General features: G+C 39.8%; 1 protein-coding gene across 1 annotated transcript in view; it reads left to right on the top strand.

The window, feature by feature from the left end:
- ptprt (protein tyrosine phosphatase receptor type T) overlaps positions 1 to 17,217 on the top strand; it is a 266,980-nt gene that overhangs the window by 238,144 nt on the left and 11,619 nt on the right. Inside the window, exons 26-30 of the mRNA XM_026307430.1 lie at positions 5,668 to 5,753; positions 7,235 to 7,271; positions 7,695 to 7,792; positions 9,851 to 9,967; positions 15,991 to 16,145. Of these exons, the coding sequence (XP_026163215.1) occupies positions 5,668 to 5,753; positions 7,235 to 7,271; positions 7,695 to 7,792; positions 9,851 to 9,967; positions 15,991 to 16,145 (493 nt within the window). The remainder of the gene's footprint in view (positions 1 to 5,667; positions 5,754 to 7,234; positions 7,272 to 7,694; positions 7,793 to 9,850; positions 9,968 to 15,990; positions 16,146 to 17,217) is intronic.

The raw sequence follows: 17,217 nt of genomic DNA, 5'->3' as shown, positions 1-17,217 counted from the left end.
TTGTAAAAAACTAATGGGCATATTGAAGCAGTACGTTCTTCTCAAACCAACAGCCAAGCTCTGCTACACTTCCTTGCTCCTTACAGCAGCAGTGGAATATAAAAGGCAGTGAATGGAGGTTTTAACTGCTTTGTAGCTCAAATGATGTAGGAGGTTGACTGGGCTTTTATTCTATATTAGTGACCCTGCAATTAATTTGTCTCTGGAAAACAAATATCTAAGTTTCAGTCACATTATGTTTTAGCTTCCAAGTCCATTTCCCACACCACAAAGATTTTGTCATGCTGCTGTTCACGATGATGATGAGTTGTTTATTTTTGCTTGAGGTTCCATTTTATTTTTCTAATAATTAATTAGCAGCTATTAGGAACAACATGACATTATATACAGTGTGTTGATGATTTTAAGGGTCAGGATAGAAACACTCACATACACAAAAAAGTTGTATAGTAAAAGGGTTTAGTTTTAGTTTGTCATAGCTGAGACACTAATTTGTAGGAAAAGAGAAAAACTCACATATTTCAGTAAAGGTCATAGATCATATGATCAGATTTTGGTGTGTGCTGGGTGGATGAATTTCATTACTCCTGTTTTCAGTGGAGGTTTTTGGTATTATATAACCTAAGTACTCCCTAAATGTCTTTTTGCCTCATCAAGCGAGAACAATCTGGGGTAGACACTGGCCTTATAAAGCAATAAAAGGGCAATATATTCATGAAACTGGAACATAATGACTCCATAGATTATCTCCTGCTCCAATTAAAATATTTGCAGTATATTATCTGTGTCTTGCTTTTGGTGATGCGCATATAAAACCTCATCATGACCTTTGATTTTTAAGAATGACCGAAAAACAGCTGCTCTTGTTTGCTGCAGCGGTATGACAGCAGTCATTAGGCGCCAGTGGCTCCTGCTCATTTTATCTCTGTCCAGCTTTCAGTCCATACAGTCTGATGTCTCCAAATTACAGCTTTCTGCTGCATTCAGCTGCCCCACTGAATCTCACCAAGATAAAAAAAACACAGAAGTCTGTTTTGTTTGGCTTTTTCTGGACCCCTCAATTTAACAAGTTTCCCCCAGCAAAACCTATACAGTGTCTGTCTGGGTAATGACAAGACTTGGGAGAAAAGAGGCTTGAAACAAGATGAGACACAGGGAGAAAATGGAATCAACCTAAAAGCAGAGAGTAGAGAGAACAGAAAAGGAGAAGGTAAGAGAGGCGACTGTGGGTGTGGGGGGTGTAAGGTTGTAGGGGAGGAAGACTCAACAGAGGAGTGGACCTCATTAATGAGTAATGGGTTCGGGACCCTTCGACCTTGGATACCACAGCTTCTGGATGACTTTGTTATTACTCCAGTGGTGCAGATGCTAACAGGAGTCTATGTGAACATATTTACTCTACATACCTTTATCTATACATCTAGATCTACAGCTGAAGACAGGGTTGGACAAATATATGGTTCAAGTACACTGATCTGGATCTGGATCTGGCAATTGCACATCTTTAAAGTCAAGACATTGCATTTAGTATCAAGTTTGTAAAGGTTTTGGATTTGGACTGAGTGTAGGTTTGTAAATCAGTGTTATGTTGGTTTATGTTTAACATCAAGATCTGTCTTAAACTTTCTGTATCTTTGTTTAGTGCACACATGCATTACACTAATTAAAAGTCTTTAATTCTCCTTCTCTCACTCACTTATGCACACACACACACACACACACACACACACACACACGCTCTGTCAGCCTCTTCAAACTTGTGGCCTGTGTCCAGATCTGCAGTGTTTGCAAGCCAGTACCTCCTGCCATCTCAGCCCAATTAGAAGCTCCCCTCCCTGGGCAGAGAGGAGTGGAAAGGGCCCTTCCCTCCCTCCTGCCTCATATCGGTGGCTCTCATGTTATGACAGCCTCTGACACTAGCCCCATGTAATTACTGCTGTCTGATGGAGCAAGACAGTATGGGGCAGGAGAGAGCGAGAGGGAGAGGAAAAGGTAAATGAAGGAAGACAAGGGAGGGAGAGAACCGAGGAGAACGACAGGCAGGCAAAAATGGTTCACACAGAATGAGGGAAAGGGAGAACTGCTCAAAGTCAGAAGAAGAAAAGACAGAGGGGGGGAAGGAGCTCAAGGCTAGAAGACTAGCCCCTGTTGTATTTTTTTATATGCATGGCCTGTGTGTGAGAGAGAGATGAGTGTGTCAGTGAGCTGATGGCTGATGACAAAGTCTTGTCCCAGCAACAATAATGGCAGAAGAGGTGTCATGCTGCCTCCATTGTTGCTGCACAGACAGAGCTGGAAAATTACTGTGATAGAAGTTAAATAAATTGCCTCAAAGTGGATCCTACAAATGATAATGAAGGATTGGATTCACTGTGAGCCTCTGTATTATATGCAACTCTCCATATTAATGATTTATATGCAGTGGCATAGTTCTGTGGCAGTGGAGCATGTTTTAAAAATGCATCAAAAAGGGAGATTGCGCTGATGGACCTGGTGGAGGGACCGGAAAGTGATTGCCTTGAGACTTTGTTTCTTGCTTGTATAGTGAGAGTTGATAATAAATTCTTAGACCATTTATGGGAAAGGACTGAATGAGGGATATACTCTCTAACCGGACTGTGTGCCACACTGGCTGGCTGCTGGTTGGTATTTACAAACCACAGATAAAGAAAAGCTCTGAGATCATGGATTATTAGCGTTTAAAGCTTGCGTCACCAAACACCAGTGTGCCTGATGTTTCTGTTATATCGTCCATTCTTTTATACCTGGAGGCTGAAAATTATCGGCTTCATAAAGGAGGATGTATTGCAGGACTGTTGGCTTGGACTGAATTTTAGTCGAGCTTTTGATATTTAGCTTGGTCTGTGTCTAAAACAAAGGTGTCCATGGGTTGTTGCCTTCTCTGTTGAATGAGAAAGTTTATTCTTGGCCTTGGAAATAGTTGTTTTACACAGAAATACTCTGCACCCTTTTTCTGGCTGTTTCTGCTATTACCAATGGTCTTCATCAGAGCCGTATTATATTCGGACGTGCTCTAAAGGCCTTTGCTTTTTTAAATAAGAGTTCAAAGCTAAGCTCCTCTGCAATTTTCTGCTACTTATGATTATTTTTACTGCACTGGAAGCTTCATTTTGTGCCAGGCATGAATGGAAAATTCACACATCTATTCTAAGATCTTCACCAAAAACAAAAAAAGTTAACGCCTACTTGACAAAATGATTGCTCCTATGCCCCCACTATAAACACACAGGAAATGGGTAACAATCGAACATGTGAGTCATCGACCACAATGTAGATCTGCTCACATAAAAGCTTTGTTCAGAGGCAGAATTTCGCTTTGAGACGAATGAGTTTGGACCTTGAGCCAAATCAGGGGAAAAGAATCTGGCTTACACTGAACCATATAACTTTGTTGTGCCGTATTGTTAGTGTAAAGGTCTAAAGCAGAAACCTGCAGTGCTGGAGCAAAAATGTTGAGCTCATCTTATTTTCCAACACAGTCCAGAACTCTTTCCTGCAGCTAACAGATTAGCTTTCAGGCTAATTATAGCACGCTAGCTGTGTGCTTTAAGCTACACCCTGATGTAGCTTTGCATCAACCAGTGAAGTCAAACGCTTTAGCATTTCACTTCAAAGACACACAGAGGTGATCCCTTTTTATTTCCCCTCAAGTTGCCAGGTTTTTCCCCCATCCCTCTTTTTCATGGACAGATTAGGAGACAATGCCCCCCCCCCCCCCCCACCTCTCCTACACTCCTCAGAGCTACACTCACAGATGGATTTGACTTGCAGTCCATTTGTGTTTTCATATGGTTGTTGTATGTCAGCTTTTACTCAATTTACATCTCTTCGTAGTCATTTTCCACTTACTTTACTTTTTGCTTGGGTTTCTTTTGGTCGCTACCCATTTTTAGTGATTTTGTATAGATTTGCATGCATTGTTTTCTCATTTTGTGACTTTCTGAATTAATTTTGTAGATGTTTGACTTTCCAACTGGTTAACAGTCCCTGTATGGTTCGCTGGTCTAGGGGCCACCCCCAGACCTTTTGGCCCCTTGGTCCTGTGCCCAATAATCCACCTTTCTTCCTTGTTCCATATTTGCAAAATTCTTCTCTAAATTCTTCTTTTTACTTTTCCTATTCACCTACTTCTCTGTCCTATCTTCTTGTTTTTGTTTTATTTATATATTTATTTGTATGTTTAAAAAAAGAGTCTGTGTCATTATAATGTGGTCAATGAATCTAAGACTGATCTGGATCATGTCAATACAAGAAAGAAACCAACTGAGCATGAGAGAGAAAAATAGAGATAATCAGACTCAATCATGTTCGCTTCATCTGCAATTACCTGCTGTTGCCATGTTACAACTACACAAAATCACTGCCTGCCATTAGCTATAATCAGCCCCATACAGTATGTGTGATAATTGTATGGATGGCTTTTAGATCCCAGAACAAAATAATTGACATTCAAAAGGGAAAAAGGGGAAAAAACCAGAAAAAGCTGATTTAATTTTGGTGACATGTACTTTCACACAGTCATGCTGCTGCCGCTGTAAGTGGTTCATTTAAAGTATCATATATTAATTGTATACCGTTTAAGATTCTTGATTTAATGCATTTACTCTAGTAAATTGGATTTGCATAAATACGTTTTTTTATAATTATATGTTAATGTTTTTAAATGGCATTGTAGAAATGAGTTGTAACTTAAATCCACCTACAATTAAATGAATCAGTGTTTAATACCTGATAAAAAAAATTAAAAAAACTGTGAAACTTACATCTAATAACTTGCTTCATTTTGAAATGCCTCATTGGGTAATTATTTCACATAGTCTCCTTACTTTTTGATCTTCCTTTCTCTTCATACTGTTTTGTTTTCATCTAAATAGGGAAGGGGGTTGATCTTTAGTGAAAATGAAATATAAATTGTCTTTAACCTGTTTTAAACAGTTTAACAAGCACCAAGAAAATACTTCATGTGTTTAAGAGTAACTGGAATCAAAATCAAAGGTTTTTCTTTGGTGATATTATAATTTCAAGTTCACTGGTTGTTGTGTTTTTTTGGCCTTAAATAATATTAAGTTTTTACATCTGTCTTACTCAGCTCATCTGAAGGGCACCTAAATTTATGGATCTGAATCAAACCAAACCAAAACATAATGTGCTCTTTTCAATTGTTTTTCCCATAGTCAGCTCATCAGAAGTTGTGACTTACTTGTTAGTTAGTTTGTTGTTCCAGTCTATTTCTGATATGGCATAGTTATGGTAATCGTTTGGTTAAGTTTTACACATTTAAATCAATGGATTTAGGTGTGTGAAGGTTGGTTGTCACGAGTAAGAGAAACCAGCACTGACTGTTGGTTGGAAATTGAACTGGATCTGTGGTCTCCAGTGTCAGAAACGCAGCCCAACCAAGACTGATGCTGTTTCTTTCTCTGCTACTGAAAGAGACAGTAACACAACCACAGGTTTCTGCTTGTCAGGGATATTTAAATGTCGGTGTTTTTAAGAATTTAAATGAATGACCAGCGCTGTCATATTTGTGTGGTTGGGATGGTCTCATGTCTGTGACCCTGATTATTCAGTTCCCCAGCCAGTCAGTTAGCTGCTCCGATCTGTGGGTAAATGTAACTTTAGGCCTGTTGTATTTTGTGTTATCTGACCCCACAGACGATCACACCAGAGTCCGGCTGCAGCTGCTGGATGGAGACCCCCACTCTGACTACATCAATGCCAACTATATAGATGTGAGTGTTTTCACACACACAACCATACTTTTGATTGACTGGAGAGTAAAAACCCAACCACTATCACTCCATACCCTGCTGACCAAACCTGCAGTGAATCTAACATTAATCCTAACACCAAGTCTTAAGTTAAACTCTTTACAACATTGGAAATACAGTTGCACACACATTTACTTGTATGATGTAGAGAATAACTCTTGGCGTCAGGTCCACACACAGAAACAAGAACCCAAAAGCCACAGATGTGTAAAAGCATAATGTGTGCCCACAAATCTGTCTGTCAAAGTGCCGTCAGAAAAACACTGAAACCCAACCTGGCTGCTCAGTGATGAGGTCTATATTGCAAAACTATGAACATTAGGTGCAAATAGTAAAAGCAACTTTCCAAATATAATCTTCCTTGGTCATTATTGTCAGTAAATACTCAAACAGGAAATAGCAAATTCTATTATGTTTATTTCAGCATGTACACATCTGCTTCTTAATTATCTGGGTGCTGATGACATCATCAGTACTAGAAGTGATTATTACTCTTGTTATCTCCTAACCAGTCTTCCTCCTTCAATCCCTTCATCACCACCACCTTTTTTCTCCTCCCCTTTTCAACTTCCCCTGCCCTTCACCTTCACTTTTTTCTTTTGCATCATCCTTTATTTCTATCCATCCATCTATTCATCCCTTTGTTTTCTCCCCTCCAGTTGCAGCTGTTATAACAATAGTCCTAATGAATTTGGTGCAAAATGTCTGTTTTCAATCAGACAGTCTTTACAGACACTATTTCTTAAGGAGAAAAGAAAGTGGGAGAGTTAGAAAATGAAACTTGTAACAGCACATCCCTCTGTGAAGATAACTCCATGCTTAAAGCATGCTCTTAATGACAACATGAACGTGATAAATGTTCTCATCTCAACGAGGTTATCTGTCTCATAGGTGTCGGGGGTTAGGAGGGGTGTTCGGGGACAAGAGGGGGATAATCACTGGTTGGAGAGTCGTCGCTTTTCATCTGTTCCATGGAGGGAAAATTAAGATCCCCCCTATTATTTAATTTGATGTTTATTCGGAAAACGACCTTGAGTTATGTATCTGGGAGGCGTGGAGGCACTGGCGAGGGAAAAGGGACAAATTAAATGCTAAAAACAAAGGATGGGAGGAGAAAGAAGGAGAAAAATTGACAGATGGGAGGAAAGGAAGGAAGGCATAAGGAGAAGAAAGAAAAATTATTTAAAGAGGGAGTAGATAGAAAAGGAGTGAGGGAGGAGGAGAGAATTAAAAAGGAGGACGAGTATAAGGAATCACCTTAGCAGAAGAAAAAGGGAGGATTGTCAGAAGAATTGTGAGGAGAAAAAATATAACCCAAAGAAAATAACAGTAAAAATGGAGAAGGTTCAGGCATTTAGGTAGAAAAAGTGAGAATTATGACTGAGGGTGACGCAAGTATGGAGAGATTTTTTTTTATGCTTCACTTTTTTTCTGTCTCACAGGGGTACCATAGACCCAGACATTACATCGCCACACAAGGTAATTAAAGTGACGTGATAAGTGTGTGTGAAAGACTATATGTGTGATTCTACATTTGTACAGATGCAAATGTGTATGTGTGCCTGTGTCCGAGTGTGCAAGTGGTTGTGCGTTGCAGCCACCTGCTAAATGTCGTCCTTTCGGGCTGGAAGGCTATTACCACAACCTCCTAAATCTAAACCGTCGTATAAAATCCCCCTGACAAATTTAAGACCCCATTACCTCAAACCCCCGAACCACTACACAGGATTGATTGTGTGTGTGTGTGTGTGTGTGTGTGCACGTGCACACGTGTTTTTCATGTGTGTGTTGTGTGTATTTGTGCATTTTATATGTGCATGTGCTCTGCTTGTGTGTGTCAGTATGATTATATCTCTAATTTGTATGTGTGTGTGTGTGTGTGTGTGTGTGTGTGTGTTACAGGGCCCATGCAGGAGACAGTGAGGGATTTCTGGAGGATGGTCTGGCAGGAAAACTCGGCCTCTATCGTCATGGTTACCAACCTGGTGGAAGTGGGACGGGTGAGTTCATCATCCAAGGGATTTCAAAATGATGATGATCAAGAAGACCAATACCTGCATCAGTGTGGGATTAGAGTAATTCATCAGTAATTTAAGGCATCTGGTTTCATTGTATTTCACATAATGTTGATAACATTTATAGTCCAGGCAGTTCAAAAACTGAACTCTATCTTTTGGAAAATTCAGTTTGAGATTGTTTCACACTTAAGCGACAAAACCAGTTATGAAATTGTACAGCTAGAAAGTGATGCTGGCATCGGGAAGAGTGAGAGCAAAACACTGACCTACCCAACAAGTCCTAGTCCCTGAACAAGTCTTAGTACCTAAACAAGTCGTAGTACCTAGACAAGTCGTAGTACCTAGACAAGTCCTAGTCCCTGAACAAGTCCTAGTACCTAAACAAGTCCTAGTCTCTGAACAAGTCCTAGTACCTAAACAAGTCCTAGTACCCCTACAAGTCCTAGTACCTAAAAATTGAATATGTTGTTAGAGCACCATAGGAGCAATGTCACATAAGTAATTGCAGAAGATGTTTGCTTGTGGTGTAATAACCTGGTAGCTGTAAATCTGCATATATCCTTGTACAATTGCTGCAGGTCAGGAAGAAGATTCTCCCCGACCTTTTCAGGAGCTGTGCTTCCCTTTAAAAACCTGTATTACTGCTGCTGTGTGTTCCTTGATGTATTTCTAAAAGGCTGATTAGAAACCAACTTACCCGTATAGATCCCCAAGAACTCTGTGTTCTCTCAACTATTCATGATGTTATGACACAATCTAATGGCTCTTATCAGTTGTTATCACTCCCATAATTGCACTTCAGTAGAGCCAAACTGCACCTGCCAGGAGACACCTAGGGATACGTGTTATTAATCTCAATCTCTATTGGTGCAGTAATTATGACAGGAGAAATAGTCACTGAAGGTGACATTACATGAAGAGTGACAAAGTCCACATAGGGAGGAGGTCAGAGTGGCAGAGTGGGAGAGAAAGCACAGGACTTCTAAACTGGACATAGCTGTTCAGTTCTGTTCATACTGATTATGTGTTATTTAACTAAAAGGTACATTTTCTTCTTAAACCTAACCAAAATGTTTGTGTGCCTAAACCTGATATCTTGCATGGTTATTATTAATAACAGGTCTAGGACATAATAACCAGCCCTTAGGCCATTTGGGAGGTGGAGAAGGCCCTTAACTCATACATAACTAGAGTCCTGATAGCAAATTATTTGAAGCAGGTGGTTCTCCAGGACTAAATCTTTTTTTGTTCTCCTATCTGCTGCTCTGATTACAGAAACTGCAATATATTTACAATATGTCACTTACACCATGTTTAGGAATTCAGATTATTGAATTATTGGAGAAAAACATCCCAGGCCTTTTGGTGGTTTCCAATAGTCAGACACTTTGTTCTTCCCATCCACTAAGACAACTTATGTGCAAATATTATAATGTTGGGTGACTCAGAGCTTTGCTGGTAAACATAAGGATATATTTTATGTTGTTTGAACAAGCAGCAAGAGTTGTTTCTTCTGGGAAGGACAGTCTCAACTGCAGTCTGAGCAAACCAGTCTTTCAGTGGTCGTAGTCTTTATAGTCTCACAGAGCCAGCCACAATGACCCATTTGAACACAAAATGAAGCAGTGATGCAAACATCAAATTTTAACAATGTTCCAGTGCCGTGGTGATCAGGTTCATGACTACGACCATCTGTACCCAGATATGCAATCTACTTACATGTGTTTTTTTTTTTACACCTGGATGTGTAAGACTACAGCCCTGGGTTGTCTTTAGTAAGCACTTATAAATTACTTTACAACATTATCTAGTAATTTTAAATCAATTTCTTTGAAATGTCACATAATTAATCTCTTTTAAGTAGCCATTTATAATTCAGGAGAGACAATACAAACCTTAATATTATTCATCTATTATATTATTCATGGTGATCATCTTGACCTCGGCCTCATCCCGCTCTGTTAACGCTCATTTGGTGATAATAACTGGCATGTAATACATTTTTAAATACACAGTATGAATGTAAATTGTCTTTTCCAGGTGAAGTGTGTGCGTTACTGGCCTGATGAGACAGAGGTGTATGGAGACATCAAGGTCACCCTCATAGAAACTGAACCACTCGCTGAATACGTCATACGGACATTCACTGTCCAAAAGGTAAACAAGTCAACACCATCAACAACTAAACTAACAAAGGCTTTGAAAGTTAATGTGTTGCTGTATAATACAGAGGCCCTGAATGCAATCTGTCAAATGGATTCCAATTTTCTTTTCATGATATCCCAGGATTTACACAGAATTTTAACATGGCAGCATGACATCACATCAATATATTTCCCACAAGACGTCACATAAGATTTGAACCCCAGAGCTGCTCTGTTACCCTTGTTGCTTGCTACTTATCACTTTTATTTTTTGCAAACCCTAAACCTGGATTACTATTACAGCCAATGTGTGACTGGGGATTTGAAGTGAACAAGCAGTGTTACTTGTTTGCTTCTCCTTGTTTAAGAGGAGGCTTGAAAACCTAATCGGGGCACTTGTAAGCAGACAGGAGGGAGTGAAAGTGGAAGAATGTTGTTATTGTGATGCTGTTCTCAGAGCCTCTGCAAAGTGAATAGAAAAAGGGCAAAAAACACACACTTTAGAGCAAGTCCTTGAGTTTCCAGACTACTTTGTTTTTTTCTTCTGACTCTCTTATTTTTCCCACTGCTGTTTCTCCCCATATTATTTGCATTATTGCTGTTGTGTGTTTTTTTTTTTTAGATGACTAATTTAAACTTTAAATCATTTTCACTGTTGATTTTGCAGCATGCAAAGTCATTACTACATTAATCCTGATCACACTAATATTTATTCAGCCTGAGAATTAGTGGCATAGGTTTATCTTACTGGCTCATAAAGTGAAGGGATAGGTTCCTCCATTTCCCAGTAGAAATTACATCCATGTTGAAAAATATACTTTTATTAAGAGAAACCTGTAATAACTAAATATGTTTTTCCTTTCTGCTGCCGTTTTCTGTCTAGCTCGTTCTATACCTTTCTCTCTCTCTCTCCATCACCCCACTGTATTTCCTCTATTCTCCCTGCACTAGTGTGAAAGCAGCTTATGAAGACGAGTCTTCAAGTGCTTGCTGTCAGCTCATTTAGCAAGCCATTAATCCATACCACCTGCATGTGTGTGTACTTTAAAATTCAAAGGAAAGCTGATTTTAAAAATGCCTGTCATTTTGCAATATCCATTAATATGTACTAACACACACTCACTGATACAAAATTCTCCATCTTCAAACTGCAGTAGATTCAATGACTGTGTGAGTGTAAAGAACAAAGAGAAAGTACAGTAAGAAAGGGGAGAAGGAGAGCATACACCATATAGGTTCTGCATCATCGTCAAATAGCTTTAATTTCAGTGAAGGCGATCTTGTTAATGGCACATCCATGTAAATATATGTGTGTCAAAGAGAGGTTTATTTTTTTTACAGTATAAACTTTCAACATCAGTCAACACAGAAAACCTACTTGTCCGGAACAGGGTTTACATTTTAGGCCTTAAAATCCAACAACAAACTGTGACAGAGCTTAGTTCATCACATCACAAAGAGCAGAAGAGTAATCTGGTCTATGACACTCAGATCTGCAGAAACCAAACAGTTCCATGCCACAACGGAGAACAAACTGTACAGCAGTGTGCACAAAGCTACAGGCCAACAAAGAGCTCTGAGGACCACTGCATATTAGACACAGATGGCTAAAGAGAGGTGTAGAACAGGCTGTTCACTACATGTACAACTGTAGACCCTCTCCCTGAACACTGGAAGAAGGTTGAAACGCCATTTCTCTCCTATTTGCAATGCCAAACAACCCCATCTCTGCCCTGACTCTGTTCAGAAGAGTCTGAATGTGATTGAAAACAGGGGCTCCATGTCATCACGTATCTTTGGGTCGAACTGCCCTGCAGGTGGGCGTGGCTGCTTCATGGGGATATCACCTGTATTATTTCCCACAGAAGGAGCCTTTAGATGAAAACATCTCAAACGCCAGTAATTTGGATTTGATTTTCCCCAGACACTAGATGATTGATCTAAACCTTCAGCCAGTGGACCAGTGTTGAATAGTGTGTGTTGAGACTGAAATTCATGGCATTACCAAATAAAAAAGGCCTGTACCTGAGAACATAGAATAAATACGCCAGGTCACATTTGAGTAATAAATCACAGCTAAACCTTAACGTTGTTATTCTTGTAGTAACAGCTGCATGGTCAGTCAAATCACTTGCAACGTTTAGCTTCAACATTTATCTTCTGAGACTTTCAAGTAACCTTTTAATCTGTTCTTTAGCTTCTGTGTGGTTTGAAACTTTGGAATCATACTAAGGCCATTAGATGGAGGACACAGAGACAGTGAAAGTGGGAATTGGTCTGTTGTTTCCACAGTTCAAAAAACCCCCCAGAAATGTCAGGGTGAACGTGTGGTCAAAGAGCCCAGACACCATAACTATGAGGTCAAGGGTTCAGCATCCAGCTGAAAGACAATCTCAGCGTATTGTCAGTGACCTTGAGAAAGATGCTGAACCCTTTGCTTGGTCATTCATTACAAGTTTTTCCAGAGACTCAGGAGAATAACAGCAGTAAAACACCTTAAAGCACAGAGCAGCTAAGTGCTGCTCTCACAGGTTGTCAGAGAAGCTTCTACCTGTATGTATCACACAGTGGTGTTTATAAGACATATAGGCAGCAGCAGCTTTGCATGGGGAGCTGTAATAGAGGGGGGACAATGAGCGTCAGGCTCTCAAGTTCTGCATTTGGTGTGTGAATCTTCTTCCTTCGTACTTTAGATCTGACTTTGACTTGCACTTTGAGTTCGACCTTTTTACTTTATGCTCAAGTGTATGGCCATAGTGCTGCAGCGGTTAGCACTGTCGCCTCACAAAAAGACGGTTGGGGCCTTTTACTTTACTGCAAAGCAATAAAAATAAAATAAAAGTCTCATTATTTGTCACTGATCCATTTCAAATTAAATCTTATTAAGGAGTATAAAATTTAAAGAAAGGCTCAAAACACAGCAGAGATTATTCTCTTCTTTTATTGTGGAGAGGCTTTCAAGTATTTTCACATCACTATTCCTAAGATGTCAAGCGTCTCAATGTTATTTTTGTTTTGTTGTTATTTTATTTTTATTTTTTTACTGACCATTCATGGATTTAAGGCCCTGACTGTGTTGGACTGACGTCTATCGATTTAGAGATGTAATTTCAACATCACAGTAGAGCAAACGAAAGGAAAGCTGAGTTATCAAATCACTTCAAGGTTTTCTGGGTTTTGTTTTTGTTTTGTTTTTTTCCCTCCTTGTGTCTCTTACTCTCCTATTATATTTGTTTCTTTCTTCTTCCTACTTTTTATTTTCTATTTTCTCTGTCTCTTTGCCTCTTCATTCTTTGCAATGCCACCGCATGAGTTATTTCTCCAGTCCCCATTTTCAGTATTATCCATGCTACTCAGGTTATCATAAGGCACGCTGCCAAAGCAAACAGTTCAGTACAACACTGTCTATAGCAAAGCCAGAACGGGAGCCGCAATATCAACTGTTTCCTCCCAGTTCTATTCTTAGAGCGTAAACAGAACTGAGGAGGACTTGGCCCTGTCTATTTAAGATCAGTTTAATTTAGTATAATGGAATCAGTGGGTGTGAAATATTAAAGAAGGCAGCTGCATTATTGTGCAGAAACATGTAACTGCTGAAAGGGCCATACATGTCTTATGCTGCATTTCATGGCTGTCAGAAAGTTAGGAAATTTCTAAATCCCATGAGGAGTGACGCAGGTTAGAAGACTTCCAGCCTGCTCAGGTGCAGTTATCTGACTTCAACACATTTACTGTGGATCGCTTTAAAACTGACAGAATACTTTGAGGTGAAGTGATCCATGATCTAGGTTTAAAACTGTTGTTTAAAACAAATATCTGAATGTGTAATAATGGATTTTTTTCGGCCGTATGGCGCAGTGGAGTTGTGAACACGTCACACGTTGATGGTGACGTGTTTCTCGGGTAAGCGAATTCACTTCCCGTTGTGTGTTTCTGTACAGCTCGTTCACAAATGAGCTCCGGTCTAACACATCTAAAACCTAACTGGAGTCTCTGTACAACAATTCCTGAACCGATACATATTCCTGTACCAGCCCTTCTGGCTATGTCCAGACTTAACTTGTTGCTTCCGGCTCGTTAGCCTACAGTTAGCTCAGCTAGCTGCTAGCATGGCCTCTCCCTGTCTCTCCTGGAAGCTCCGCTCCGTCGAACTAAAACCAGCTAGCCTAGCCCCATTAGCCGTTAGCTTGTTAGCTTCCGACGGAAACACCCCGCTAAGCAGAAGCTCACGGCTCATCACCGGCCTGTTCACGTTTCTAAACGATTTTGAGAAACCGACTGTGATAATTGGCAGCTCCATAGTCAGAAGGGTGAAGTTAGAGACTCCAGTGTTTCCTGGGGCCAGATCCACATCGAGTCAGATCTGAAGCTGCTGCCTAAGGCTGATCGGAAATACGGTAAGATTGTTATTCACCTCGGCGGCCATAAACATCCTGTCATAGTTCGTGCATTTGTTACCTCAAGGCTGGATTACTGTAACTCATTATTATTACTATCAGGATGTCCCAGTATGTCCATAAAAAGCCACCAGTTAATCCAGAATGCTGCAGCCAGAGTCCTGACAGGAACTAACAAGAGAGATCATATTTCTCCTATATTAGCTTCCCTTCATTGGCTCCCTGTAAAATCCAGAATAGAATTTAAAATCCTTCTCCTCACATACAAATCCCTTCATGATCAAGCTCCTTCATACCTTAAAGACCTCATAGTACCATATTATCCCAATAGACCACTTGGCTCTCAGAGTGCAGGTTGTGGTTCCCAGGGTTCCTCATCTCCTGTGGAACCAGCTTCCAGTCTGGGTTCAGGAGGCAGAGACCTCTAGACCTTTTAAGGTTTTTGACAAAGCTTATAATTAGGGCTGGCTCAGGTGACCCTGGACCATCCCTTAGTTAGGCTGCTATAGCTCTAGACTGTCTGAGGACTCTCCATAGGTGTATCCTCTCTCCTCGCCTCTGGTTTTGTTTTTGTTTTTGACTGTTTTGTGATTTCAATTCTATACTAATAAAATGATTTGAACTGTATTGATCCTGCATCTGCTAAAAAAGAAAATGTTGCACACCACAGTTTGAGGCATTATATCCCACAAAGGCACTGTGATGTGATAATTAGCTACTATCTATAAACTATCAGATTTTTTAGTTTCTTAATAACCCCATTGTTAGACAGGAAACTATTTATCAGGCCTTTGTGTTTCTAGAAAGTCCATTATTAAAATGTCAAGATGATATCACAGTGAAAGCCACAACACATGCCTGTTGCAGTTTCATTTTCCTGTAATATGCATTATGGACCAAACCATCTCTTGAAGAAGCACCATAATATGTGATGTGGAATTCATCGTATTTTTTTAAATTTTTCTTTGTGGCCAGCAGTGTGTTTGTCTCTATTAGTGGAATGAAAGTCTCCTGGTTTATCTTACTTATCGTACTTTTCTCAGAAACTTTTAGTATTTCACGAAAGTACAGCATTTTTTTTTTTATAATAGTTTATTCTTTGGGAGACCTTTAACAATTTGTAATTCATACAGAAAGTGACTATTAGGTGTCTAAACTCTCCTTTTAAATTGGGTAGCTGAACTGAACCATGCAATTTCCTCCTGTAAGTGTATCCCAAAAGGGCCATCATGAGATTTGTGAAATCAATTAATCATTTTTGCGGAGCCAAAATGGTCATCAGTTTCCTCAAATCTCCCTTGCAAATTAGGCAAATGAGCTATAATAAGTCTTCCTGTCTCATTCTCAGAAGTGGCCCAAAGTGCCATCTTGACATCCTCAAGATTGATTTATTTTCCAGCTGAAGCCAAAGAGTCATCATGGCCCCCAGATCCCTGAAATCCCTGCTGTAAATTAGCCTACTGAACCATGATATGTCTTCTTGTCATTCTTTCCCAAAAGGACCATGATAAGATTTATGAAATCCATTCGTCTGTCATCATCAAAAGACCAAATGGCCAGTATTTGTCATGAAGAGAGGAATTGCTGTTGTAAAATATGCATCTTACGTGTAACCTCTCTCCCTGTGTGTGTTTCTCAGAAGGGTCATCATGAGATTCGTGAACTCCGCCAGTTTCATTTCACCAGCTGGCCCGACCACGGTGTCCCCTGCTACGCCACCGGACTGCTGGGCTTCATCCGACAGGTCAAGTTCCTCAACCCGCCAGATGCCGGGCCCATAGTGGCCCACTGCAGGTACGAATACAGACACAAACATACAGACACCAAGGTTTTGCATAGGAGATAAACACTATTTTCTAATGCTGGTGGTCAGGACAGGACAGCACAGCTGTTTTACAGCTCTTGTCCAAAAAAACCTTTGCGTTTATACAGATAAATTATTTTACTGAGTGATTCACATTTCTTGAATGCACTTTAAATGAAGCATCCAAGTTAAATTGGATGACAATTCTGTTACTCAGTAATCAACCTAACCCACCGTCAACAGGAACATTCAGCTGTCTGAAAATCTCCTCCTTTGTTTCGCTGATTGCTAAAAGAACAGCACAGGTTCCACACACAGACCAATCTTCCTTTGCTATAAATTCGATTGATGGTGTTAACCTTTAGAAAAATGGCAACAAAAAAAAATAAGAAATTCACCTGCCGCCACATTTTCAAGTCACTATTACCATCATCTACTGGAAATAGATGGAGAAAATAAATAAGTGACACTTTTAAGATTCCCATGCCAATGGTATATTTAACCTCCATGTTCTGTTCTTTATGGGATGTAACAGTTCAGCTCTGGAACCAAGGTATCAACATGCACAGGCTTTTAAAGGTCAACACGCTGACCAGCTGCTTTGGAATAGGTTCTTCATATTGGCAAAAATTGAAATGGATGTTTTCCATTTGGTTGACCACCTTATTGCAATACATCGCTGAATGGGTGTAAAAGAAACCCATAACCCTGCCACTGATTCATAACCCATCCATATTCACAACTGCACCTTTAAGGAAATAACTTCTTATCTTTCTCTGTCTGCTTGTTTCTGTATGTTCGCAACCCAGATTGCAAAAATGTTCTATTATGCACATTTTTTAAATTATACTATATATTTTTATATGTTGTTTTCTTAGACAGTAGTGTCAATAATGTTTGAATACCAGCTTGCACATTGTAAGTTCATAGGGTTGACAATTTATAAAGCAACTCTTGTTATAAATCAGAGTTTTCAGATTCTCCCACTAGCAAATGAATGCATCAACAGGTAGACATTTTTAGCAGTCCCTGCCCTCAGCTCTATTACATTGCATCAATAAT

The sequence above is a fragment of the Mastacembelus armatus genome, chromosome 5 (genome assembly GCF_900324485.2).
Source record: "Mastacembelus armatus chromosome 5, fMasArm1.2, whole genome shotgun sequence".
Taxonomy (NCBI): Eukaryota; Metazoa; Chordata; class Actinopteri; order Synbranchiformes; family Mastacembelidae; genus Mastacembelus; species Mastacembelus armatus.
Note: the sequence above shows the minus strand (reverse complement) of the source record. Positions and strands in the feature narration are given on the sequence as shown.